We start from the raw sequence: 27,715 nt of genomic DNA, 5'->3' as shown, positions 1-27,715 counted from the left end.
CAAACTCACGCTCTATCCAATTGCCATGACTATCGTCCGCAAGTCAAAATTCATGTTTCCCTGCCTTCTCCCATAACGCAGCTGAGGAACTGCGTCGCATTTATGTCACAGGAGCCACCGTCTTTACTTTTTTCCTTATTTTTTTTCTTCTTTCGCGGCGCATTTCTAGTGGCGGTGTCGCGCGTTCTGCATTGGATGATTTACCAAAGTCACGTACCATAATCGGTGTCGCTGCAGACAGTGCGTCTTACGTAGAGGCTTCATTGGTTGTACGCGCCACCTTGACTCTCTGGCTTGACGTGCGTGGCTCCCTCGACAGGAATGGCGCGTGGGCTTCTGTTAAAAATTGAAAACGCTTTCGCGCCCTGCAGCCATTCGATATTTTTCAGACACGATTGCTATCGGGGGATAAAAGCGCCGCACCTGTCTGTTTGCAATGCCCAAACCTGGTGAGAGTGCCCTTTGAAACCGACTTTTATATGGGACCAGCAGTTCATCCCGTACAATGCAGTAACCAACACTATATTGTCTATAGAGTGTGCCGTTGCAAAACAAAGCTTCACTCTCAGTAATTTGCTCATTTTAGAATAACTTGTTTCCCGCAGGAGAGGGTGGCACAGACTTCTAATCTCGGAGGCGAGCCTACCATGCCGTGCGGCGAAGGCAACGCCAGTACGGAGGCGGCGAAAATGCACTGGTTCCACACTGGCTCGAGCTCTCCACTCGCGCTATGAGGATCGCAGTACCCAGTTACGTTGCGACTTGAGTTCTTTTTTTTTCTTTGTTATGTTTTCTTTCGTTGTTAAAGCAGCACGCGTCTCTAAGTCTCAATAATGACCGTGATTTTCAATCATAGCTGGAAACTGACACGTACACAGAAAAGACGCCTCTCGAAGCGGGGCACTAACTTTTACTCGCGATGATGCCTTCGACGCGTGATTGTACTATGTGTAACAACAACAGCAAAAAAAGCTGTTATCAGACAGGCACTTAAAATACAGACCACAGCTTAAAGAGTGAATAATCGTAAAAGACGCGTATATATAGGCTAGGCACCACAGTGTTGACTTTGTAAATTATGGACGTCTTGCACCATGCACCGAGTTGCTCTTTCCACATGTGGTTGTGCTGAGGCAAAAAGTTGTGGTTGAGAAACACGAGACGTTTGTCTGCGTCAACGCTTGTTTTCTGCGGTACGCGTTCGAGTACCTCGGCATGTCTATTGGTGCAAAAGCTGAGGGCCATGCGTGCCTAAGCGCAGGGAGTCCGTTTGCCGTGTTGTTTCTGCTTCGCATAGCGATATTCGTGAGCCACTTAAGTGTGTATTTTGTTCTCTTGTTACACTGCAGAAAAAATTGCACTTTTTTTTATCAGCTGTATCGCCCAGGTGATATCGAGCTGAGGCGTATCGTAATACATGTCGTTCTTAACTGGGTGCGGGACCCAGTTTAAGCGCTCATTGTAGTCTCTAGTCATCATGGAGCTCCGTATCTGCAATATTGTACTCGCTGTGACAACAGTCTCAGGTTGCGCGTTGTTTTACAAAAAGCGATATTCTTCTTGTTATTCGCAAAAAAACTCTAGCATAAAAAAAAGTTGTGACCACGTGAATCAACAGGCTCTTATCTGACAACTGTTGAGCCCATATATGAACGGGCAGTCACGTTTATGCAAAGCCCCTGTTACGGAGAAGGCTTTGGTAATAGCAAGCGTTTGGTGCCGCAAGAGAGATAGAAAAAAAGACAATATTCTTCTACGTCTTTTCGACTTGCCATTTATGATATGTCAACATGTTTGTCAAATCTAGCGCACGTATGGTGCGCGATATTGTCTATCGCGCTCTCTGATCCAAGTGCCTCTCACGTGTCTCAATGTTAGAGAATAAAACGAATGAAAAGACCTTGATACCTGTGATCAGTCTGTGTTCTTCTGACCGGCCCTTGTCCTTTACAGGCGGCAGTGTCATAATTAACGATGGGCTCCATTTACATGATCCCGACACCATCGAATAGAGTCAGAAGGCGGGCTCAGACAGCCCGATAAGATCGCGTTTAGAAAACACGAACAGAATTTACGAACCTGAATTGCGTGCCCGCTTTCTCGATATCTGTGCTCCCTATATCGATTGGCATTGTCTGTCCTTAAGAACCACTCTAGCGTGCAAATTGCATTGTGAATTCGGCCCCTTAAGGGCTGTTTATAGTCCGACGTAACGCGCGCGCGCGCGCACGGTACGTCACGTCGGCGAAAACGACACCTCTATAGTCGGGCGCACCGGCGCAGCTAACGTAACCGGCGGCTTCCAACGCGCCCCGACGGGCCCGGCGCCGATTTGGCTCCGGAGCCATTCGCGCGTCGAAGTCGGCGGAACTCTCGCACCACAATGCATTGCGCGCGAAGAAAAAGGCGCCAACACAACTCCGCAAACGGCTTTTGCGGACGGCGCGCGACTTGGCGAACCTTCTGCGCATGCTCCGAAGATAGCAGCCTACGGCGCGCGCGTTGAAGTATAGAGGGGATGGCATCTCGGCTGGCGCAGCGCAACCGACGTAGCGTGACTGACCGCGAACGACGCTCGCTCGCGCGCCGATAACGTCGGACTATAAACGGGCCTTTACTGCTGACTGGCCAAGAATGCAGCGGGAAGCACAGTCCAGCAGAGACGACAATGGATGCCACAAGTGTGCCGGATTTGTGTTGCGCCCCACCGACCGAACGAATCAGCATTGACGTGTATTATTGCCGAGAGGGTTTATCAAACACGTATAAGCGGGCTGATACAGCCCGGCACGACCCTCGCTCAACTTGACTGGCTGACACGTTTGCGTGAGCGTCCGCCACGAGATCTGCGGGCTTAGCGGGACGTTCTCGGCGTGTGCGCGAGAGCGCATTTTTCGATATGGCTCTTGTTGAAAATATGACTCCGGCTTGTGGCTTGACTTCGTGGTGGCTGATATTGGCTGTACAGTTTCAGAAGGTGGCATATGACGGCGCTGGGTAGCACACTGCCGGCTTCTGCGTGTGCAAATCGGCAATCCCCTTTTCAATTTTGGCGTCCGGCCAACTGTTGCCGTTTCGTGCGCACTTCGCTACGTACGCACGACCTCGCGCACTGCGTACGTGGATGGTTGAGGGCGCCGAACTAAAACTGTCTAGTTTCATTGGTTCTGTGTATGCATCCTGAGTGAAGATGAAAACGATCAGCAACATGGTGTCCGTGGATGGCAGAGACGACGACCACGTTATCGGCCAAGCGCAACTTGCCTAGCATCGCTGCCGTTTGTTGCAGGTACGTCCTGTCCAGACGCAAGGCATTTTTTAATGCGTTAACATTCTTGGTGCACTAACATTCAGGGGCTAAGTATCTAGGTTTGTATCTAACCATTTTACCTCCTACCTGGATCAATGATTAGTTCGTGGTCGAATGGGTAGCGACTCGGGCTGCTGTGCTGAGGGAACAGGGTTCGAAACCAAATGTTGGAGCAACTTGGGTCACTGAGTATGTGGCAATGTGTACATATGTGCCACTCTTCAACGACCCCGTTTCACACCGACATGGGCCACTATAAATGCGGCACTGCGTAGGTACCGTTGTTCAAAGAAACTCTGTGACGCCGACTTGGAGCACTGGATATACATACCACTCGTTCGGTGTTGGTTTTCAATGAACCTCTTCGATACCACCTTGGGTTACTGGGTATGTGTGAGTAAGTCTGTGGCGCTCTTCAACGAACGTCTTTGACGCCAACATGGCATGTGCCACTGAGAATGTGTTGCTCTACAGTGACGAAGAAGATCCCTTAAATCGCCGATGCTGAACCCACGTCACAAGGGTTCCTCAAGGACAGCAGCCTGACGCTTTAGCAGGCTGCGCCTTGAGTGTACTGAGTATGTGCCGCTTTTGAATACACGCCAAAGTACACGCCCGATACATAAATCGTTTCGGCGGTGGTAATACGTTGTGTCGCTATACTGATTTAATGCTAAACACTTTACCGTCGACAGTCATCGTGAGATGGGTTCTGGCAAATTCTTCCTCTTTATTATATTATATATGTGTATTCTTTCTGTCTTCCTCGTTTCTCTTGAATTGGGGTGTTCGCGAGACCCCAGAGTCAGACAACGGCCGCTCGTTAGAAGAAAACGAGACGACACACCAAACGACAAGAGAGGCACCCATGCTTCATCACTGGTTTGAGTGTTACACGCCAAGCTTCAACTTGGGAATGTCCACTTGTAGCATGCGCGCTTTGTCATTTTCAAATCTAGGGCACACTTCATCTTTGCTTTGTGATACGCTTTGCGATTTCTGATATGATATGATGTCTCGGCACATGTACATCGCAGACCTCCTATTTTTCTTTCACCACTAGCTAGGCTTTGTGTTAGGGTGCTTCTGTCACTGTCAAAAGCTTCCAGAGCAGAATGTCATAAGACCTGCTTCTTCGATTCCGGACGTGCTCCCTATATATATACAAGATATGTATCTCGTCTGTGACGTCACTTATTTGAGGAGTTCCCAGGCCATGTGTAATCTAGACGTTGGTTCAACGCGCCTGTAGTGACGAGGGGAAAGCAAAAGTCGCAGATATGCAGTAGATGTGCCTGTTTCAATGAAAGACCCTGTCTACCAAAGCCGCTTTTCTTTCTTTTAATGTAAGAAGAGAAAGTGCCCTCCGAAAGCTAACTCTTTCAAAATGACGCACATCGTGGTTCCGCCGGAACACTTGGCGGAACGGGCCGGTATTGCTGCTGTGGCCAAATCGAACCAGTCCGAGGAGACGCGTGTTCTCGAAATGCATTAATTCACGGCGCGGTCGACAAAGGCCGTTCTGCCGTCTGCAGTCTCGCCCAGTTTTTAATTGACTCCACGCCGGCCAACATGCGGCCTCTTCCGTGCTTCCTCCTTGTTTCAGTGACGCAACGATGCGTTTCGAATCGGCCGAGAGATAAGCGTGAAGCAGCCGTCGCTCCGGCCTCGATTTGAAGCCTCGAGGGAAGGGAGGGCACGCGGCGAACGGGCATATACGGCGGCCGCAGCAACAGCAGCAGCGCGTCGCGGAAGCATGTCGTCATTGCGCAACTTATCAGCCGGGGGGTTACCGGCGAAGGGGGATAGCGAAACACAATCGGTATGAGAGTTGCGAGCCAGTTCCTCAGCGGGACGTCCCGCGGCGACATTTCCTCGTTTTTTTTTTCTTCTTGTCTTCCCCGACCGTTCCTTCCTGGCATGGTTCTTTGTCTAATAATTCCTTTCTATCTCCTGCCCCCCACAGGCAGCAGCACTTGTTTCCATCTTTCACTCTCAGGAGCGCGCTCTTCGCGACACAGCGTGCCACACGCGTCCTGATTCTTGCTATACAACTGCCGCCGTGTTTGGGACTGTCATGTGTGCGTGCCTGTGCGTAATATATATATATATATATATATATATATATATATATATATATATATATATATATATATATATATATATATATATATATATATATATATATATATATTGTTAAAGCAGCACGCGTCTCTGAGCCTCAATAATAACCGTGCTACTCAATCATAGCTTGAAATTGACACGCACACAGAAAAGACGCAGCTCGACGCGGGCGGCAATGCGGAAGTATGCTCGCGCGCGCTAGCCTCGGCATCCCAAATTGAAAAGCCTGCAAAGGCGCTTTTCGCTTCCGGTATTGGCTTTCATTACGACTCGAAGCGCCCCTCATAACACCTTTAGCTGTACACTAGAGCGCCCTCTGTTTTTTTCCGCCTGCCGAGCAGCCGCTGGGCGTGTATAAAACCGTCGCTGCTGCAGCTGCAGTAAGTGATTTCGGTGGCTCCGTAGTTATTCGCGATCGCCGTGCAGCCCGCGGCAGCGAAATTTCGAGGAAGGGAGCGTTGAGGGGAAAAGGGGGCCCCGCGTAGCCATAAATGCTCGGATCGAGCCGGTCGATCATTTCCTGTTGTGTCGCACACGCGCTTCGGCTGCCATGTTTTCCTTCAGTTTTGTCGTTGATTGAGCATTACACAATCGTTGTACCCCTGCATGTCCCGGCCACGACGACGGATGTTTCGTGACTCGTTTCTCCTCTTTGCTGCTTACGGAGTCTCTGTCGCTGCTTTTTTTTATCTCCTCCACCTTTGAAATGTCATTCAAGTGTAGCGGGGATCGCCCATTCGTAGCGACGGCAGCTGCCGGTAGTACATCGGAAGCACTCCTTGTTTACCGCGAGTGACACAACATCGGCAGTTCTGTTTCTTTCTGTTTTTCTTTCTTTTTGACTTCTACTTTTGCTGAATGGATGGCGAACAACTGCGAGCGATTATAAAAGGAGTACCGCTATTTCTGCCTCTTCTCTCTAAAAAAAAACGGAGCACCTGCGCAAGCAACTACGAACGGCTAACGACGTACGCTTTCGCCAGGTGTTTCAGGTCGTCACGATGGCATCGATCCGTGCCACCGCTGTCATTTCCGGGGAGGACAGCGCCTGTGTTATGCTGATCATGCAGTGAGTGGGAGCCTGCGCTGTCAGCCACGCGTACAAGTAGGCGAATAAAATCAAACTTTTGAATGAACTGCGCCTATCTCAACTTTCTGCTAGTTCAGATGAAGGCTTGAAATGAGATGCGTGTTCGATTGGTCGAAAATAGGCAACGATGCAGTTCCTCGGCCGCTGTCAAGACTTTCACCTGTGGGCAAAAGTAAGAAATCGTTCCTCCACTTTTCCATGCTCTTGTTCGTTATACTTGTGGAGTAAGGCTGTTCGTAAATAACATCCAAAGAGGCAGACGTCGATTACAAGCTTTTTAATTGCGGTGGAAACAACGCTCGAAACTGGCGTCGAATGTCACTTGTATTTCTGCACGCACGTGTATCCGCAACACGATGCGCGGACTTTTTGGATGGTTGCAAACAGAGTGGAAGTATCCCGCCATCTCAGCATACTCTACTCTGCATCTTGTACGCTTGTAGGTGCAGCTGCACAATGGCAGCACGGATGGAACAGTTTTTAAAAAGCGCTTTTAGCAACACTGGGGGGGAAAACCCACAAACTATATAGTTGACTAGAGTACAGATACTCGAGCTAGTTGGTATGTGATTAGTAGAGCGCGGGAACGTGGAACAAAGACGGAGAACGGGCGGCAGACAGCACTAAACCAGCGCTCAGTCAGGCGTCTGGACGAGTCAGGCTTGCATCGGTACAGTATGAGTGTGCCAGGGGCTAGGGGATATAGAGAGGGAGAGAGAGAGCTTAATGAGAACTGAGGACAACTTCCCCGGTTCTCGTTAATCTCTCTCTCTCTCTCTCTCTCTCTCTGTCACACAGCGTTCTGTGTCATCCGCCCACCCTGTTCGTCCTTTGTTCCAGCGTTTTACTCATCAGCTTTATTTTCTGTATGCAAAACGGGCTTGACCAAATACCTTCGCGCGAGGCACGAGCTGGTCTCACGGGGAAAACGAACCTGTCGAAGGTGCCGATGGATGCGGCCGTGCTGCTCAAACACATGTCGCTCAAGACGCGTGTTATTGCGCCACGTTATTTCCTGGCGTTCATCTGCATCACCGGCTGTTATCTCATCCCAACGAATGACTACCACACGCCCCTTGGACGCCCTGAACTTGAAAGGAAGACGTTAACTCGTGTAGCAATAAAAAGTACGAGCTTTAATTCCACTCAAGCGCCATTGGGAGCTCGGTTGGCGCCTGCTTATGAAATCCGCCTCCATCCCCCCCCCATCCCCCCTGCCTTGCCCCGGGCGCAAGCCTCTTTTGTAGCCCTATCGTGGTGGCATCGTGAAATGACGGGCGCAGGTGCGTCTGATTACTGAGTGTCACACATACGTGGAAAAAGGGCATAGGGCTCGTTCCTGCAAGCATTATGTATGGCTTACTTGTCTACATCACTGTGTCCTCATCGCTTCCCGCAATTTTCTTATTGTGTCATTAATGAAATGAAATGAAATGAGACCGGGGCCTAGCTATATGCACGAAGGAGTCCATAGGCTACAGCCTTCGCTGGCCAGTCATGACAGCGAAGGGACAGCTAGTAGCTCTTAGTTCTTACAAACGAAATGTTTTGGGAATTCGGCCCAAGCATCTTGTACAAACATAGCGCTTATTCTGATGAGATATTCCCTAGAAATTACATACGAGCGTTATCACTTATCTAGCACAACCGTGTCAATGTTGCTTCTACATATTTTCTGTTCTGAATACTTCTGCACTTTGTTTTTTTTTCACCACTCATGCGAAGCAAAAATGAGTGCATTCATTTCTCTCAACCTCATGGTGATTGTATGTGGTACAAGATTGTGCATGATCCTACATTTTTCGCGCATACACGTATAAATGTGTTTAGAACAGTCGATATGGAGAACAACAAGAACGTAACCTCTTCAGAGTTGCACTCAGAGATCTCTTACCTCCTAACTCAGGTTAGCGAATAACCAGGCAATTCCTTGCGTGTTACAGACCCAATTCAAAGGTGGAACCATGCACCCAGTGTAAAGTAGCTGCCGAATGGGCAGGTCAAATGAGAACCGCACCTGCAAAAGAATAATTGGCCAAGGTGAGCGGAACGTGAGTCTAATACTCTGCGCATTGCCTCTGACGCCAGCAAAAGTTTGCTCTAAATTAGGGCAATCGACAGTTGACTTTCAGAATTCCCGAATTCATGGGCGCGCCTGCGTTCTCGCAGATAAGAGACCTCCTTTGAGCTTGCGCCCCTTCGCCACTTTAATTCCTCTCTGTGAAAACTAGCGACTCTACATATGGCTGCGTCAACCTGAGGACTGAGAACTGAGAACTGAGTGTTCTCCAAAGCTCTCGTCTAAAACACTAAAGCGCCCGCGGCTCTTTGGAACAATGAAATTGAAACCTAATATAAACTGCTGGCTTCCACATGATAATGGACTTGGCGGTTTTACGGCACTACAGCGACAAAGGCTAAGTGGAACCCACTGGTCAGTTTAAAGTGCTAATGCCCGTGGTACTCACCAGTTTGACTGCCTATCCATCCGAAAATATACGTTTGAATTTCGTTGTCTTTTTGTTATCCTACTGCTCACGCCTTGTAGAGAAGATATAGGAGCGTTGTAGCATCCTTTGTACTGCTGACTAGATGCGGGAGCTACCGTCACGCAATTGCGTCTTGTGGCGGATAAAAAGATAACGTCTAACACTACTTCGACGACATACTGAGATGGACAGTTGCCCTGAAGCCGACCGTGGCATCAATCAAAGCAACGTGAAAATCCGCGCTAACGTGATTTTCGTCTGTCTGGAGCTCTTCCTCCAAATACTCGCAAACATGCCACTTACAGAGTTGCGCCTTATCCGACTTCAAGCAGTGCATTTGACTTTGAAGCATAGCGGCCAGGTTCGCTTCGTTTTGTTTTGTATCTTCTACTTTAAATTTACTATCTCATGTGTTATATTAAGAGATTCGGTTGATATTCGATTGACAGCTATTATTGCTTTGTAGCCTAAGAATTTTCCTTTTTCATTTTGGTTTATAGTTTTTTTGCGGTATGTTTTTAAAAGTGAATAAAACGAATTAAAACGAACGACACAGCCGATTTTATAGAAGCAATAGCTACCAATTGATTTTATTTAAGCGAATTGCAGATGTTTATATATGGTGATAAGTGACTGACGTGAGCAGCTACATCACAAAAATCAAGAAAGAAAGGGAGAACGTAAATATTAAAACAATACGCGACATTCTTTGTCAATTAAAGGAATACTACAGCATCTGCTGGCTTACGATGCGGACGTTTTTGATGATTCAGAGGTGCACTTCGTTTGTTACGCTATATCTCGACGTCTGTGAGATTTGGGAAGCGCTCATAACACCGAACAAAAAGATACGTGCGTAAGCGCTCCTTTGATTCTGCTCACAGACGTAGTAGATTCTACAAACGAGGCGCACCTCTGAGCCATCACAAACGTCTGCATGGTCGCACAGCAGGTGTTGTCGCCTTCCTTTAATTGACAAGGAATATCACGTTTTTCTTGTCGTTCACATTCGTTTTTCTTTTCTTTTTTTTAATGCGAAGCAAGCTTTGCCTCATGCCAAGCACTCTGCGTCTTTTTCCCCCCATTTTGAACCTCTGTAAGTAGAAAGAAATGCACGACTGACAGTGGAATCAAACCTCTGCCGTCGACCACAGCAGCCCAGTGCTCCAATCACTGAGAAATTGAAAAGCTGAAGAAAAGGAATGCAGGCTAACTTGCAGCAGCTAATGAAAGAGGAATGCAAAAGCCCAGACAAGTTTAACGATAACATTCGCATACTTAAACATAAGTTAGGACTATTTGATGCGGAACGATATTGAGGAGCTTTGGTGAGAACTAGGGCTCAAAAAGTGATGATGGGTGAAATGTCCACGAAAAGAGCGCGAGGCACAAAAAAAAAAAAAAACAATTGAATGCGCGTAGGAAACATGTGACGCATATTAAGTGGCAAAGAACTGTTACGAGTGAACGAAAATAAATTCAACATATCCTTTTATTACTATTTTTGTTAGTTATATGCGCGTAGCACCATGGACCTGAAACGTTTTAGGAGAGAGTTTCTTTCATTGATGCCGCATCTCAGGAAAGAGGTAGTAGAGCAGTTGGAATGTCCAATTAAAGGAAAAATTAGTGCGAACGGAGCTAAATGGACCATTAACAACCTCAATCCTGAGCCCGTCAAGTCCCCCGGACCTGACGGCCTCAGATCAGCTTTCTACAAAGCAATGACAGACAGGTTAATGAATCCTAACTATGATTTTCAATGAAGCATATGGTCATATTGTATTCTCCCCTTCCTTTGCAACGGCACGCACAATTATTATAGCCAAAACAGGCTACCTGGAAAAATTGCGCAGTTTCATGTCTTGTCGGCTTATCAGCTCCACCAATATAAAATCCTAATGAAAGTAATAGCTAAAAGACTGCAATCTATCAGTATTAAATTATGGGTGTACACCAAACGTGTGGCATCAAATGTAGATCACTTTTTTACAAACATTATTGTAGCACGTTCTATTCTACCATGCTGTGATGCCGCTGGGCTTGGAGTGGCGATGATCCAAATTGACTTACAAAAGGCTTTTGACAGAGCTGGCCATGATATTCTACTGGGTATATCAGACTATGTAAACTTGGGTAGTGTGATCAGAGAGGGAGTCGCCATGAAGTGCAGGGCTGGTAGAACGCAAATGGCAGTAAATCAAACGGTGAGGGAACGCATAAATGTGCAATTTTCTCTTCGCCAAGGGCTCCCTCTCTAGACGCTTTAGTTTTCTTTGTATTTAGAGCCCTTTTGTTTGAGTATCATAGGAAATGAACAAATAAGGGTATTTAGGCTGCAACGGACAGAAGTGAAACTCACAGCTTACGCAGGTGATGCCGCGGCGTTCTGCGTTGATTATGAAGCCTCGTGCGAGTCCTTGCTGCTGTAAAAAGGTTTTGTGCAGTGAATGGGAGCGCTATTGACTAGGGGAAAGTGCTTGGGGCTTTGGCATGGTGACTGGCCGCAGACCTTCGTCGAAGCTTCTCTTCTTCGGAAAGCTCGAAGCATCTGATAGCTGGGAAGTCAGAGTCTCGCAGCAAGAAATTTAACAGAATTTAAATAACTCTGATAGAGCACAGAGGACAGCCAACTATGAATGTTAGCAACTCTCTCAGAAGTGTAAGGGTGACTCCATTTTTAAGGGCATTAAATCTGAAAAAGTTTGGCCGAGAGCAACGTATGCTTTGTTTTGATAGCGTCTCTTATTCTCGATCAAATCTGACAACGCCAAAGCATCATCGGATATCGGTTTATTTCGTGATAAAGAAATCGAAGAGCAAAGCCTTACGCTTATAGTTCTGAATTAGTTCAACTGTAATAAATAAGCGCGCGCACGTGCGTGTGAACATTGATGGGATGGTTATGGCAGATTGACAGCTTGGCGCACTGCCACGCACCATGAGTGCTTCACGGCGAACTGCATGCACGGTCCCGCACCAGTCAGAATTTGGGTTTGTAGGTGTATCACAGTGGTCGTGAGACCTCACCAGTCCCCCCTTCCTCCCCTCCCTCCTCCTCCTAGCACTCCTTCGCGGTATCCTTCTGGACTCTCATGCCCTTTATGCTAGCTCGCATCGCACGGCCTTCGCTGGGGCGACAGCCGAAATGGGTCTTGCATGGCCGCGCAGAGGCGACAAGCGTCCGCGTCTTCTCGTGCGTGTGCGGACAGGTCGGGGGCGACCTGTCAGATTCGCTGCTTCCGAGAACATTGTTTTGATGGCGTCGGCGGATATGCGCGACCTACATCTTCCGACGCGCCCGCGAGGCGACGGGCTTTAAAACGGAGCGCAAGATGAAAGGACCGATAGGCGTGCGAGGACTGTTGAATGCACCGTTCCGGAAGAGAGACCGCGTTTCAAGAGTGATAGATGCCCCGTCGCGGCTGTTGCTGACGTGGTCACGACTCTGTTTTCAGAATAAGCTAGAGAGGAGCGGCAGGAGCACGTAAGAAAAGAGAAAAGACGGACTGGTCGTTTCGTTATGATGAAAGACGCTTCGCACTCGCGGGCTGTAGGCACGAACTTTAGAAACGAGCCTGCGCTGTAGCAAGGAGAGGGATCGGTGGCGAGAAGTGCAGTAAGTGGGGTGAAATATAAATCGTCTACACACAGGCGAGGCGTGCGTTCGTATACAATGGCGGAAGATGAGTAATTTATCTTGTAGTAAAAGAAAATGTGAGCGATTTGTTTGCGATATTGTTTATAACTTTCCTTCGAAAGCATAGTTGATAAATTTGCCGCTTAATGACTGAACCAATGTAACTGTGTCAGCACATAGGAAGCTCTCTGTAGAAGAAGCGTGCGAGAACCGGTATGATAGTTTTTATGCATTCAAGACATGTTACAGCCACAGAAATGTTTGCTTGGCGATCCAAAATTACCTCATCGAAACTAATCGATTTCCATGTTAGATTGATCGTTCTCCCTCCCAACCATAGCTTTCTTTTATTTCTTATCTTTTATTAATTATTATTGTTATTATTATTATCATCTTATACGCGGTTTTTATCTGATTATTTCCTCTTTTCTCCAAACACAAAACGTTTACTTTTAAACTCACACGCCCAAATTGTTAACTCCCTTGTTATCATTATTATTTTAGGCACCTAATTAAACCGCCCGATTCTTGGCCAATCCCCCACTGTGGGTATGTGCCACGGCCACTCAGGACAACAACAACAACAACTACTGTGGGCCGAGCTCTAGGGTGCCTGTTCTGACTGCATGAACGATAGGTGTCTGCCGGAGACAAAAACATAAAAAATTTGCAGAGTAACGAAAGGGACAGGGAGGCGTGATATGTTTCTGCCTCTGCTTGTCCCAGCACCAAATAGGGGTATAAATTTATTGAAACAACAGCTTGAGAGGTTGGCTGGAAACGCCGTCTTTCTTTAAACCACTCATTACTGCATGCTATAGAGGGCGTCAAAGGATAGGATGGCGTGCCAATTCCACCCCTTCCCCACCTTCGCTGACCATACCACCTTAAATAAATAAACCCACAAGAAATACGTAAAAGTAGCAATATCTGTCAAAATAGCTGTAAAAGATGTTGCACTGCTACTTGAGCAGATTTAATTTATGAAAAGCGTAATTGTCTTCGAAGAGAAATTCAAGCAACAACGCCCAATGAACGACACTTGTTCCAAATGGCGAACGGCGAGTTCAAATACGCACCCAGGAAGTCCAGTAACCCCCTCCCCCCCCCCCCCCATTACCTCGCTTAATCGAAAATAGCTCGGGAAAACAGGCCTGGAGGTTTCAGCAATCAGTGTACCCGGGCAGTCTACTGACGTCAGTAGCGGGGAGCTTGTAAAACCGAAAGAAAACTAGCAACCCCGATTCCGCCATACTGAGAAAGAGAAGCTACGATTGCGTCTTGCAAATTTGCGCGAGACAGCGGCCTATAGTGAAGAAAGCATACACGGAGATGACGTTGCAAGTGTTTTAGTGACCAGCATTTAATTACACACGATACAAAAACAGGCTGAAGCCACACAAAACGGACGTTGTAGCGAACATAGTATAGCATGCAAAAGTATTGAATGAAGAAGAATGGGCGAGTCTGAAGAAAAAAAAAAGAAACTGAAGTTGAAGGACAGCTAGTATGGCCTGGGGCCCAGTAATCTTGATGGCCTTCATTGGAGTGGCAAGTAAAAGCTTTGCAAACAAGCTAAACCACCAAAGCACCCCACCTCTTCGCTCTGCGCTTGAAAAGTTACCCCTTGTGGTTTGTACCACCTTTGCAGAATAGAAAAAACAAAGTAAGAAAGAGGACATCTGTAAAAGCTTTCCAGTCACATCTGGGCGCTTATGGCGCAGTCTTTGTTCAATTCACGTGTCTCTGCTCCCCACAGTTGCCTGCCCCACACACAATTGCGCGAAAAAAGAGCAGCATATCGCCACAGACGCGCAATAAGACCCCGGTTGAATGCCGGCCGCAGCGTTCTGTAGGTGGGCGATAATGCTGCTCCATTCCGATAAACTCACTGAAGTCTTTTCTGGTGATGATCATCATGATGAAGGAAGTCGCTGCTGCACCCTTGGACGCGGCTGCGCGGTCACTGTAGCAGATTTGTCGCCGTCGCCGCCGCCCTGAATCGCATCCTGGTGCCGTCACTCCACCCTGGACATTCCCTCGAAGGTGTACTTGACGCTCTGGACTGAAAAGGAGACGACCGTATTATTCCCTCGGACTGCGAGGTGCGTTCCACGGCCACCGGCGTCTCGTCCTCCACGACTGTCTGCAAGTGGGGCCTTGACGGCCTCCGTATGGCCGTCGCTTCGGAGGCCTCAACCCTACACGTCAGCCCGAAGGCGTACTTGATCTGGACCCCAAAGGAGACGACGGCATTGTTCCCTTGGATTGCCAGACGCGTTCCGCGGCTGCCGGCGTCTCGTCCTCCCCGACTGCCAGGAAATCTGGCCATGCTAGCTTCCGTGTGGCCGTCGCTATGGCGGCATCCACCCTGGACATCACCTCGAAGGCGCACTTGACGCCCTGTGCCACGAAGGAGACGACGGCATTGTACCCTCGGTGCTTCGAGATGCGTCCCACGGCCACAGGCGCCTCATCCTCCCCGACTGCCAGGAAACGGGGCCTTAACGGCGCCCGTGTGGCCGTCGCTCATCCTAAAGTCGCCAGCACTCTGCTTACCACCACCGAGTTGGTCGGCGGAGTTAGCCCGGGACGCGATGTAGTAGCGTACCTCTTCGGCATTGCGTTTCAGCTGGGTGAAGTTGCTGAAAGAGTAGCCCAGGACGCAGGCGCAACTCAGGATGGCGATGCCGAGCACGACCACGATCGCGAATAGGTCGTTGCGGTTGACGAAGACGACGGGGATGTTGACCCGCGTCTCCAGCTCCGACTCCATGGTAGCCGCTCCTGGCGACGCCGGCGAGCCTAGGCGCACTGCGGCGCCATGGCACCGCTTCGACCGGCGGCCGCGCCAGGAGCTGCAGCCGTCTTCGCCATCGGCCCGGAGTCGAATGCCGCGTCACCGCCGTGATTCCTCGGTGCACGGGCCGAGCGCGCGACCTCGGGCGCTGTCTCGGCTTCTTCGTTTTCCCCTCCACGGCTGCTGCAGAGGAAGTCTGAAAGCGGCTTCTAGACGCGTTCTCGGGCAGCCTGTCCCACTGCATTAGGCTTTTTTCCTCAACTAGATGTTGTTCACCAGCGAGCAGCTATGCTTCTTACGGCACACTTGCCGTCGCCGCTGCTTCTTACTTGTTTTTTCAACTTTTAGTCTGCTCTGTTTCGCCTGATCGAGACAGGACACCGCCACGTAGTGGTCAAGACAGTAGGCGCTGCCACGCGCAACTTCTTTACTGTCTATAAAGTTTCACAAATAAAGGACACGTTTTCATCGGTGATTCGTTGAGATCTTCGCCTTCTTCTAGTGCTTTTGAAACCACAAGTGAAAGTACTACGCTTACTGGCGCGTGACGGTCAACTTGCTCGCTGGCGAATTGAAAGAAATGTCGTCAGTAGGAAAATATGTGTAAATGATAGGTTGTTCATGTTTCATTGAGGCCACAATAATTGTATTTGAATTGTCGGTTATAACGATATTGGAGTTCTGCAAAAAAAAAAAATCAGGACACATTCCACTCTGTGAAGATGGATGACCATCGAAGCTTTTTAGCAAACGACAAAGTGGTGACACAGAATTTTGAGCAAAGGTAAGAACTCGTTTATTGTATTGATCGATGGTCATCGTGACGAAAAGTACGCGCACACATCTATTTTTATACATTCGCGTTCATTCGTGTTATACATTGGCTATACATACTCGTTATATACATTCGTGTTTTCGTTTCGCGGTATATTGGGGCAAAAGATTTGAGACCGAAATCGCCGCACCGACTGGCAGTGGGCCAATGCCATCAGCACCTTCGCAGAGAGGTATGGACAGTATGGGAACGCTAGCATGATGAGCGGCATCGGAGCCAACTGTGGAAGAGGACGACGATGCACGCGCGAGCAGTGGCACGAGCCATTGGTGATGATGATAGTTTTCGCGTGCACACAGGAAATCTTCATGAAATCCTAGCCATAAACGGCTTTGTTGTAAATGTTGGTAACAGAGGAATAACACATACTGGCACCTCGATATGGGAGGCAGAATAAGAAAGCTTTATTAGATGAAAACCATTGTTTTCCCATCTTATATTACCGCCCAGTTTGTGGCCTATCTCCTGTGCAGTCGGCTTGGGCCATTAATTAAGCCGTCATCATCATCATCATCATCATCATCATCATCATCATGGTGCTGTCGCTTTGCCCTGTGAACCCTTGGCCGTTCTGGGAAGAAGCGGACGTCGACGTGACCGTTTGATTGGAGGGAGCCTAGCAACAACAACAACCCCCTTCCTTGTGTCTTGGTGTACTTTCTCAGAGGTTGCGGTTGGATAGCGGGTGGTGATCGACCTAGGCATAGCAGACTGATGTCTGTTTTTTCACTCGGCCAGGCAAGCACTGTCTGGTCGGCTTCTCTTGCCCCTAATGATCTGCCAATTGAACTTTTCTCGTGCAGCGGACTTACCGATGTCCCTGTGGCCCTGGTACCGACCAACGGGGAATCAATTTGCATGAAAAATGTTAGTCAATCAGAAAGAGCTTCAGAAGGTGACACCACACTACCAATAGATCACCGATGTGCGCCAGCACTCGCGGGGGCATTCTCTGCGGTTCGCCAGACCAGGCCTGTATCGCTGACTTTCTAAAATGTACAGCGTTTGCCTCACATCCAATCAGCCACTTTTTACATTCACACCTAACTTTTGTTAAAGAACTAGTTCGTGTGGTTACCCCTTAGACATTTTAGCAATGTTTTCTGTAGCAGAAGCCGTGTCTGTATTTAGTTACTTTCGTTTATCTGAGAACTGGAAGATCGCCACGAAATCACTCATTGCTATTTCCTCTGCCACAACTCGTCCGACCACGATCACAGCGAATAGCTACTCGTTTGCCCGGCTGCATTGCTGTCTCTTCGCACTCGCCAGTGTATTAGATGTTATAGCTATAGTTTCTCGTTGTCGAACATGTGGAGAAAACCAGGAATCAATAAACTGTACGCCAGACGAAGAACAATTTTATGTATGCAGCGGTTCTCACCCAGCTGACTACGGTAACTGCTCTGCGAGAGCGCAGGAACTGCAAATTGTAGAGATCAGTGAGCGAAAGAAATGCTCACGGTGCGAAGCCAGTGCTGCTATTTCAAAGCGATCTCTTGGGTATGCCGGTGCAGCAAATCGTCTTTGTCACGTGGTAGACCTATAGCTTTCAGATGCCATAGCGTCGACAGTAGCGAGGGAATTAAAAAAGGCAATGAAAAAATTGATATTTGAGTATCTCGGAGTCATTGGCACAAATGGTGAATACACAAGTGACTCAATTCCTTCAGGTTGTTCCCCGCCCGACTGTGGCCTCTAGAATTTCGTTACCTTCATATGCGACTTATGCGGATACACCGAAACAAGGCCCTTCTAACATTCGGTTTAGTGAAAATTTTCATGCGTGTCATTCAGAACAGGAATAGGATTGGAGCTCTGACTGTAGTTCACATGTTACACACATTACACACATAGACGTTGACTCCCATGCCCATAAATGCCGTGCGTCTCCTGAAGCACGGGGATATCTACTCTGCTACATAGGATAAAGACTAAAAAGTACCAGAAAGAATATTTCTAAAGAAAATTTTATAAAGAATAGTACACTGGAGAACGCAGTTACTGCTGCTGTGTACTATACAGTCCCCTGTGTACTCTACACTTCGACAAACTTGGCTGTCAGCAGAAAAGACGTTTGTCATTGGGAATTACCATACATTTCGTTTAGACCGTCCTTCTCGTGTTGGTGGCTTAGCTGTGTATTTTCGAAAATTGCGCACCGTGCTAAACTTGCATACCACCTTATGACTTCAGAAAGTGAAAGTCTCGATTTAGACGTTTCTATCCCAGGCTGCCTCCCACTGGAAATATTTATTGTTTATTTTCCCACATGTATTCAGTATAGTAGTGTTCAGTAATTGCGTCTTGTAAGAAGGAACATTTTTGCTGGGCTTTTCAACTCTCATCATACTTCGTAGGGTATTAGGACTGATTCGAGTGGTAAACTATTGTGGGACTGGGCTGCTAACAATAATTTATCATGCAATGACGCACGGACACCCACTTTTGTTTGTAACCAGCTACTATTCGCGATAGACCTTACTTTCCTTACTTCTTATCTGCCTATGTCCTCGTGGCCTGTTATGAACTCGGGCACAAGTAGTAACTACCTTCCCTTGTTCTTTGAGAGTGTACGCCCGTCAACTTCAGTTACTATGCATTCGAATTCTTTTGTTAATTTCAGCATATATCCAGCATGTTCAGCATATTCAGTGAGCACTTGGACTTTCTTTCTAAGGCTACCAACAGAAGAGCACTATTTTGTTTCGTGAGAACTGAAAGGATGATTCCGGCGCAAATAAACGTCAAATGTGTGGCTCAAACGCCCTGTGAGTAGGCTAAATTACTGGACGTTCTTGCAAAACGTCTCGAAGGTCGCTTTAATTCTCTACTGCTCCATCACCCCCCGCCGCCTATTCATGGTGAAGCTTTCCAAGAGGTTACAGTTTCGGAGCTGGCACATAGAGTAAGCCAGCGGCCCAATTCGGTGCCAGGCGCTGATGGCACTGCTACGTCAACAATAAAAACGTTATTTAAGATATCGCCTCGCGTCTTGTTTACCATCTATAAAGCATTCTATCAGAAATTCGAGAATTCCTGCTGAATAGAGACTCGCAAAAGAAACTGCCCCATTAAAGAAGCAAGGTGCTGGTTAGGTCTTAGACAAATATAGGCCAATATATTTTGCATCTAACCTAGTAAAACTCGTAGAAATAATCTGACACCACCGCAAAGATAATTAGTTGATGGGCAATATAATTGTGAACCCATGCCAAATTAGATTCAGACGTGGGAAGTCGACGTGGTGCGGCCATGTTGACCTAGAAAGTCGATTACAGCTTGCTTGACGCTGGAAATATGCTGCCTTAGTCACCTTGGATCTGGGTAAAGCTTATGGCAGTGTAGAACATGTCAGTATAATAAATGCACTTCAGAATGCAGGTCTGCCAAAGTATTTTGTTGCGTGGGTATATCGGGGGATAATTTTTAAGACTTCCTCAAATTTAAAAAACGCCTGTGGCAGATAGCATAATTCTTGTCCTTGAGCTCTAATATATGAAGAGACGGACATTACTAGCACAAGAAAGCAGAAACACATATTCAAATAATTAATGAAACTTAACAAATTGACTTCCTAATTATTTGCTTTATTATTGGTCTCACACAGAGCATATTACATCCAAGGGAGCACGCGCAGAAGGAATGCTGCGTAAACTTAACAACAGTCGATACGGATGGCACAGGCATGCCCTGGTTATGGTTTACTGTATGTGTGTTCGCCCGATATTAGAATTCGGCTGCGTGTTCTTTTTTCGCCGACCTTCTCAATAAATTAGGCCTCTGTTCCTGTTAGAACCAGATGCATTACGCTTATATCTTATGCTTCCTAAATTTGTCGCGAACAATATCTTATTTCAAGAAGTGCATTCTGTAAGAGTTGACTGTTGGGCTAGTTGGTCGTCCATATTTGAAGTAGTAACTTAGCGCGATAAAAACACGGACGCAAGAAAGGCGGACAAGGACAAGCGCTACTCACAACTGTTATTTTAGAGAATACACAGAAAAGGAATTGCCCAGTATACGATAAATGAATTCTAGAAGAGTTGACTGTTGGGCTAGTTGGTCGTCTATATTTGAAGTAGTAACTTAGCGTGATAAAAACACGGAAACAAGAAAGGCGGACAAGGACAAGCGCTACTCACAACTGTTATTTTAGAGAATACAAAGAAAAGGAATTGCCCAGTATACGAGAAATGAATTCTAGAAGAGTTGACTGTTGGGCTAGTTGGTCGTCTATATTTGAAGTAGTAACTTAGCGTGATAAAAACACGGAAACAAGAAAGGCGGACAAGGACAAGCGCTACTCACAACTCACACAGTGATAATCTAGGCAGCCTGCGCTGTTCTCAAGTGTCTATATATGCTGACTCTCGACTGGGTAAACAAATCGTTGTCAAGGCCAACTTTGTGACGTCATCAGCATTGGATATAACAGACTCCCAGCCACAATGGAGCCAAGATCGATCGAAATAGGTCGCGAAGCGTCGGGCGAAAAGTGGATCAGTACAAATTGTCCCCGACATCAGCAATGGTATATGACTTTGCTGTTTTCGGTCTTTGATTTTGCCGGATCTAGCAGTGCCTTCAGTACACGCCATGTTTTTGCAGTGCTCAAGGTTCCGTTTAGAGAGTCACTAAATTGTTGCCAATTTTGCTTCGCTAGCTGCGCCGCGTAATTTTCTGCTTTTTTCGTGATTTCCGCGATCTTTAGCTTGAGCTTTCTGTTGTATTTCTGTCTTTTCCACCTTTTTGTGAGCCCCCTTCTGGCTTCCCATAGTCTGAGAAGTCTAGAGTCCACGTTCGGCGTCTGCGGCGTACGCTCAATTTCTTTGGTGAAATGCGTTGTGTTTCTTTGAGCATGTTCCCCCAGTCTGTTATAGATTCGATGCTTTTTATTGTATCGCCACATGCTTCTCTGAACGCTTTCCAGTCCGTTATGTTTGCTTTCCCTATTTGTCGTCTAATTTTGTCTGCTATTATGATTTGCGTCTTGAGGATATAGTGGTCGCTACCTAGGTTTTCCATTAGGTTGTCCCACTCCGCTTGCCTTGTTCTTTTGACGAACGTGAGATCGGGGCACGTGTCCTTGTTCACGCTGTTCCCGATCCTCGTAGGGGTATCGACTTCCGTGATGAGTTCACACTAGATATTGTCAGCTGCTTCGGTTACCGCTTTTCCCTTTTTATCCATTCTCGTGTATCCCCAGCTCTCCTCTCTGGCGTTGAAATCTCCCAGTATGACTAGTGCATTTCCTTTAGCCAGCTTGTCTGCTCCTTTCAACAGCGCGTCGAATTTCGCCCTGCTTTGTCTCGGGGGGCTGTATATATTTACGATGAATATGCTTCCTCCCTTCCTTTTCTTTTTTGGTATGATCTCGACTATTACGTGCTCTACATCTGTGTCGGCTATCCTGTCATGGCTTATAGCGATGAGGGTTTTGTTGACTAGGATTGCCGTTCTTCTCCCTTCCTCCGGATTCTCCTAGCACCTGTAGCCCTGTAGTGTTGGGGTAATCCCTGTTTCTTGCAGAGCTATTACGTCGGGTGGAGTTAGTTGTGTGTTGATGTACTGTTGTAGTAGTGCTTGTTTTCTTCTATATCCTCTGCAGTTCCACTGCCATATTTCTAGTTTTTCTTCTTTTTTAGTTCTTTTGGTTGTACTGTCCATGCTTAAATTTCGGGGTCGTCGTCTCTAGTACTGTAGTTTTCTAACGCCGGACGTCTCTGGTTGAACTTGTCTTTGACGCCTTCGGTAATTTTCTGTTTTCGTAGGGTGCGGATTTCTGTTCCCTGCATGGTTATCTGCTGTTCCATTCTTTGCATAGCTTGCTGTATTTCTGCTATAAACTTGGTGAGGTTGGCCTGAGTCATTTCGGTAGGTTGACTTTGCGGGGGTGTTGATGGCGGCCTGGGAGCGCTACCTGACCTGAGGTCCTGTACTTCCTGCATTAGTCTATTGATTTTTGCGTCCTGCTCTTCGCGCGCTCTACGGCTAATTTCTAGCTCTCGCCTGAGTGTCCTGTTTTCTTCCTCTATCTGTTTCTATTGTTCTGGTTATTACCCGAGTGCGGAAACAAAGTTTTGGGAGGGCCTGCTTCCCAGCTCACCTTCGTGCCACCCTTGGGCTTCTTCTTTTTCTGCTGCTGCTGCTGCTGGCCCTCGATGGCCGGGGGTGACAGGGGTGGGAAGGACCGGGACCGACTCCGTGAACGGCTCCGTGACTGGCTCCGTGACCCGTTCCGGGATCCGTTCCGTGACCGGCTCCGGGATCGGCTCCGGGATCGGCTCCGCTCGCCCTCCGAGCTGAACCATCTCGGATGGCGTTGCCTCCGTTCTTTCTCCCTGCTGCTGCGCTGCTGCTGCTGCGACTGGTGCTGTCGACCTCGCAGTTCTCTGACTTTCTTTAGGCGATCCTTGCAGTCCCTGGATCCGGTGGCGTGGTCGCCTCCACATATCAGGCACTTGGTTTGGCATTGGTGATTTTCCGGCGGATTCTGCATTCCGCATTGCCTGCACGCCTTGGCATTTGGCGTCGGGCAGACGTCGAAGCGGTGGCCCTGTTGGCAGCAAATGTAGCACACCTGCCTCGTCGGCCGGTATGGGTAGCACCTAAACTCTGCGCCCGCAAAGATCACGTATTTGGGTATGATGGAGGCGTCAAAGGTGATGTCCGCCGTTTCCGATTTTCCTAGCATTCTTGCGGTGAGCACCCTTTGGGTGCGGACTCGTATCTTCGCCTTGAGCATTTCCGTCGGCGTTCCCGCGGGGACTCCGTGTATTACGGCTCGCTTGACGTCCTCCGGCATGGCCACGTATCTGTTGACCTCGTAGGCTTGGCCTCTGACTCGCAGGTTGGTTATTCCGAGCATCATCTTCGCTACTTCCTCGTTCGAAGTACTTGCTATGATGATGTTCGACCCTGTCCTTAGTCTGACTATGAAGTCTTCATCCTTGAATTTGTTGTTGCATGCCTCGATGATGGCTTGCACGATTTCTATCGCCTTCAGTGCTTTGAATGGTAGGCCATTCTTTGGTCTGATAATAATTTTGGCGTCGCCCTTTGGGAGCGGTGGCAGCCTTTGTCGCGGCTGTCGTTGTTCTTTGTGCGCACCTTGCGCGCCAGCTGTCGTTCCGCTCACACCACCTGCTGCCGAGGTGGCCGGCGCCATCTTGCTATTATTCTCCCCGCTCCGGGTCTCGTTCGAGTTCAAAATTGCAGCGTTCCGCGATCCGCTCCTCTGCTGTTTATTCTGGCGTTTTCAAGTATAAATCTGCCATTGCTCGGCGGTATCGTATGTGCTTGACGTACCCGGTTGGTCATGCTGCATGGCGGCACCCTCGAGCACTCCGTCTCCGGTGGCTTCGGTGTCGGAGTAGCCGCGGTAGCGATCGTCGTCCATGTCTTGCGTTTCGGGCGGATCGTTGGCGGGTCCGTTAATGAGGGGCTTCAAGTTCGGTGGGTTCGAGCAGCGGAGGTCCATCTCAGGCCGCGTCGAAGTCGTCGACGCTGCCCGTCGCCCTCGAGCGCCGTGCTCGCGCTAGGCCTTGTGTGCTTACAGGGGAAGGTAGTTCGTAGTGGTGAGGCGGTCGCTCACGCGCTAAGCCTATCGAGGCCTAACGGGGCTTCCGCCGCTTCGAATTTTCAAAGTCGCGTGGAATGACGAAAACTTCACTCACGGACTTGAACTTGGTCTTGAAAGGGAGCGTTTGTCGAGGGGAACCCGATAGGATAGTCGAGTCTGGTGCAGTCGAGTCTGGTCCAGCAGCCTACACAGAGCGCTACAAAGGAGAAGAAAATGGAAGGCTGCATAGACCCATCACCCGGGAAGAGGTGTACGCGGCGATAAGAAGCGCAACAAATAACACAGCCGCAGGTGCGGACAAGATCAAAAACGCGCTCATCCGCAACCTCGGAGACGAGCTAGTCGAAAAGCTAACCGAATATCTCAATGGACACTTGCAAGCGGGAACAGTACCAGAAGAATGGAAATACGCGGAAGTCATCATGATCCCGAAACCAGGCAAGAAACTTCAAGTGGAAAACCTCAGACCAATCTCTCTTACATCATGCCTAGGCAAGATCTATGAGAGAGTGGTTACGATGAGGCTACAAAATCATATGGAAGAAAACGAGCTGTACCCCCACAGCATGTTTGCTTTCAGAGCCAGGCTCTCGACCCAAGATGTACTGCTGCAAATCAGAGAAGAGGTACTGAGCAATATCCCGCTCAACGGAGAGCACATCATCATGGCACTGGACGTCAAATGCGCCTTTGACAACGTAAGCCACGAAGCCATCCTGACAGGACTAGACAACCTAAATTGCGACATGAAAATACACAGCTACGTCAAGGCATTTTTGTCCAACAGAACAGCAACAATCGGCCTGGGCGAGCTGAGATCCGAAAAGTTCAACACCCCAAACAAAGGCACACCGCAGGGATCGGTCATCTCACCCATCCTGTTCAATGTTGCTATGATTGGACTGGCCCAACAACTAGACCAAATCGACGGCGTACGCCACGCCATGTACGCCGACGATATCACTGTATGGGTCACCAAAGGCTCACTCAGGGAAAATTAAGAAAGATTACAAGAAGCTGCGACATGCGTAGAGAAATATGTCAAGGCAAGAGGTCTAGCCTGCTCAACGGAGAAGTCCGAGCTCCTAAGAGTATGGCGAGGCAAGAAGAATCACACCGTCCCAGAGGAAGTAAACATGAAGTTGAACATCCACCTCGAGGGACAGCCAATCCCGGAGAAGACGCTCATCAGGATATTAGGAATGTGGATACAATCGAACCAACGATGTACCCACACCCTAACACTACTTAAAACTGCAGCCAACCAAGTGGCCCGCATGATAACGCGGGTCTCGCGGAAAAGACACGGCATAAAGGAAGCAGACACACTCAAACTGGTCAGAAGCCTGGTGGTCAGTAGAGTGACGTACAGCCTCCCGTACTACCACTGTACGAAGCATGAAATGCAACAAGCGGACGCAATCCTGAGGAAAGCCCTCAAGACGGCGCTCCACCTACCACAGTCAACATCGACCAACAAACTCCTGGCCCTGGGGCTACACAACAGTCTCGAGGAGCTCCAAGAAGCGCAGATAATCGCGCAAATGCAAAGACTAAGGCTATCGGCAACGGGCAGAAGACTCCTGAGCAGATACGGCGGTGAAGCTACCATAAAGGAGACACAAAGCACGGAGACGATACCGGACGAATACAGACACACCATCAAAGCAGCACCGATACCCAGCAATATGGACCCGAACCTACACATGGAACGAAGACAAGCAAGAACAGAGTATGTACAAAGAACACTGGCAACTAGACATGACACAGTGTACGTAGACGCCGCTACCTACACTCAGGACAAAAACCACAAGAAAAGCAAAGTCGCAACGGTGACCAACTCGGACCTAAAAGAAATCGCCAGCGCATCAATTCGGAACTGTACGGTAGTTGAGGCCGAAGAGGCAGCCGTGGCTCTAGCGGCAGCGGAGGGCTACCGATCCAACAGGTCCTTAACCATACTCACAGATTCACAAGCAGCATGCCGCAACTATCTAAACGGCAGAATCAGCCACAGCGCGCTCCACATCCTCCGCTCAAGTGGCAAAACCGTCAACAACCAGGCTAAACACACAATAGTTTGGGTGCCGGGACATACCGAAATTACGGGAAATCAGGAGGCCGATAGGATAGCTCGAGGGCACGCAACAAACCGAGCATCCAACATTCCCGACCCCGCTGAGGAAACCGAGCCGGTAGCCCAAAGCTATTCGGAGATACTAAACTACTACAGAGGCATCAGACGAAAATACCCGCCCCCTCACAAACAGCTAAACAGAGAAGACGCCGTAGCATGGCGACAGCTACAAACGGGAACATTCCCGTGCCTAAACATGCTAAGCAAGATCTACCCCACGCAGTACGAGAGCAAGTGCCCATGGTGTGGAGACAAACCAACCCTATACCATACCACATGGGCTTGCCAGAAAACAGAAGGGCTAGCCATAATAAAAAACCCGAGTGCGGAACAGTGGGAGAGGATGCTATCCAGCGACATCCTGAAAGTCCAAGGACTAGTAAGGCGTGCACGCAGGGCAGCTACCCTCAGCGGAGCCCTGGACTAGGGGAACCGACCCTGGAGAGAAGATGGAAGACTCCATCTGATGCCGCAAAAATCACTGCAAAATCGAGCAAATAAACGTTTTTCATCATCATCAGCAGCAGCAATGGTGGTTATGGGAGCAGCGATTGAAGCGCTACTATGTTTTGAGGGAACAAACATTGGAAAATAAAGAAGCGTTTTTAAAATTAAAGCGAGACAGTTAGATTCAGACGACGAAATAAAATTGCTGGTAAATTTTATATATTTGTGACGAGTAAAGAAAATACAAGTCTATTTTATTTTATTATTACCAATAAATACTGTTTTTTCAGCTCCCATCGTTACAGGGGGAGTTTACGCCGCTATCACTAGCAGTGCAATGCAGCTCTTGAAATGTGCAAGAAAGGCGCGCATGTAAAGTTCAGCTGTTGAAATACGCCCCCCTCACACGTTGTGTTTTTTTGCTTGTCGACGTTTGTCTGAGTTTGGTGACGCGGGTAGCTTCTTCGCTTCTTAACCTGTTCAATCAAAAGTAGTGAGTCAGGACCGCCAGATAATTTTGTGTAGTTGTTTTCGTGCGACTGCGCGGGCCGACGGCGTTTACATCCGACGATAGGATCAGCACTCTACACCTGAAGCTTTCGTCGGCCTCGAAAGAAAGTATGTTCTGTGCAGGGGTGCGATTTCGACAACCGTACGGCTGGCCTTTTCCTGCTTCGCTTTTAGCGCTGAAATTTCGAAACGCCCATCAAGTCGAATGGCGGGGCATTTGAATATACAGCTCTAATGGCAAGCCACAAAAAAAAAAAAAAATCGCGCCTTCGAAAACAAAATGACGTCACTTCTGTTTTTAACGAATGCGGCGTCATATTATTCTTACTGCCACCGGAAGTGTTCCCTCCTCATACAGATGGCGCTAAGCCCCATGAACAGCAGATTAACCGCCATGTTTTGAACGTATGGGCTCTTATGGAAGCTTCGCTACCAGGTATGTTTACCTTGTTGCAGCCATAGAGAAAGACATTCTGCAAGAGGGCACACTCGGCGAAAACTGGCACCAGGAAACAGGTCACGCCTAGTGTGAATCCCATCCGCTAGTTGACGCGAGCATCGGAAAAGAAGACCGTAAAATAAAATTACAGACTACGTTTTATTTTTATTTTTTATTCTTTCCCGCTAAAACCAAAGTTTTGCGTATAAATGAACTTATACTTTGCGACTTATTTTTCGTACGTTACTAGCAACAAGCTAACGGCACGCCAGGCGCAACAGGTGCATGCGTCATGCGCCAGACAGGTCA

At 48.2% G+C, this 27,715-nt stretch overlaps 2 protein-coding genes and 2 long non-coding RNA genes across 6 annotated transcripts in view; 2 read left to right on the top strand and 2 right to left on the bottom strand.

Moving 5' to 3' along the window:
- LOC135901070 (uncharacterized) overlaps nucleotides 1-1,905 on the top strand; it is a 108,806-nt gene extending 106,901 nt beyond the window's left edge. For all 3 annotated transcript variants that reach the window (XM_065430742.1, XM_065430743.1, XM_065430745.2), the window contains exon 9: nucleotides 606-1,905. In XM_065430742.1, coding sequence (XP_065286814.1) covers nucleotides 606-628 — 23 coding nt within the window. In that variant the 3' untranslated portion in view covers nucleotides 629-1,905. The remainder of the gene's footprint in view (nucleotides 1-605) is intronic.
- Nucleotides 218-11,514, bottom strand: LOC135901073 (uncharacterized). The gene is made up of 3 exons (XR_010564013.1): nucleotides 11,376-11,514; nucleotides 8,419-8,541; nucleotides 218-336 (listed from the first exon to the last, which is right to left on the bottom strand). It is a non-coding gene; the product is annotated as an uncharacterized lncRNA (long non-coding RNA).
- The window catches only part of LOC135901074 (uncharacterized), a 264,555-nt gene continuing 239,834 nt past the window's right edge, over nucleotides 2,995-27,715 (top strand). The window contains exon 1 of the long non-coding RNA XR_010564014.1: nucleotides 2,995-3,289. This is a non-coding gene — a long non-coding RNA (uncharacterized lncRNA). The remainder of the gene's footprint in view (nucleotides 3,290-27,715) is intronic.
- Nucleotides 22,323-27,715, bottom strand: part of LOC139054883 (uncharacterized) — a 40,036-nt gene continuing 34,643 nt past the window's right edge. The window contains exon 3 of the mRNA XM_070532566.1: nucleotides 22,323-24,069. Within this exon, the coding sequence (XP_070388667.1) occupies nucleotides 22,323-23,459 (1,137 nt within the window). The 5' untranslated portion in view covers nucleotides 23,460-24,069. The remainder of the gene's footprint in view (nucleotides 24,070-27,715) is intronic.

Source organism: Dermacentor albipictus, chromosome 1 (genome assembly GCF_038994185.2).
Source record: "Dermacentor albipictus isolate Rhodes 1998 colony chromosome 1, USDA_Dalb.pri_finalv2, whole genome shotgun sequence".
Classification (NCBI taxonomy): Eukaryota; Metazoa; Arthropoda; class Arachnida; order Ixodida; family Ixodidae; genus Dermacentor; species Dermacentor albipictus.
This window is presented reverse-complemented; position numbering and strand designations above follow the sequence as displayed.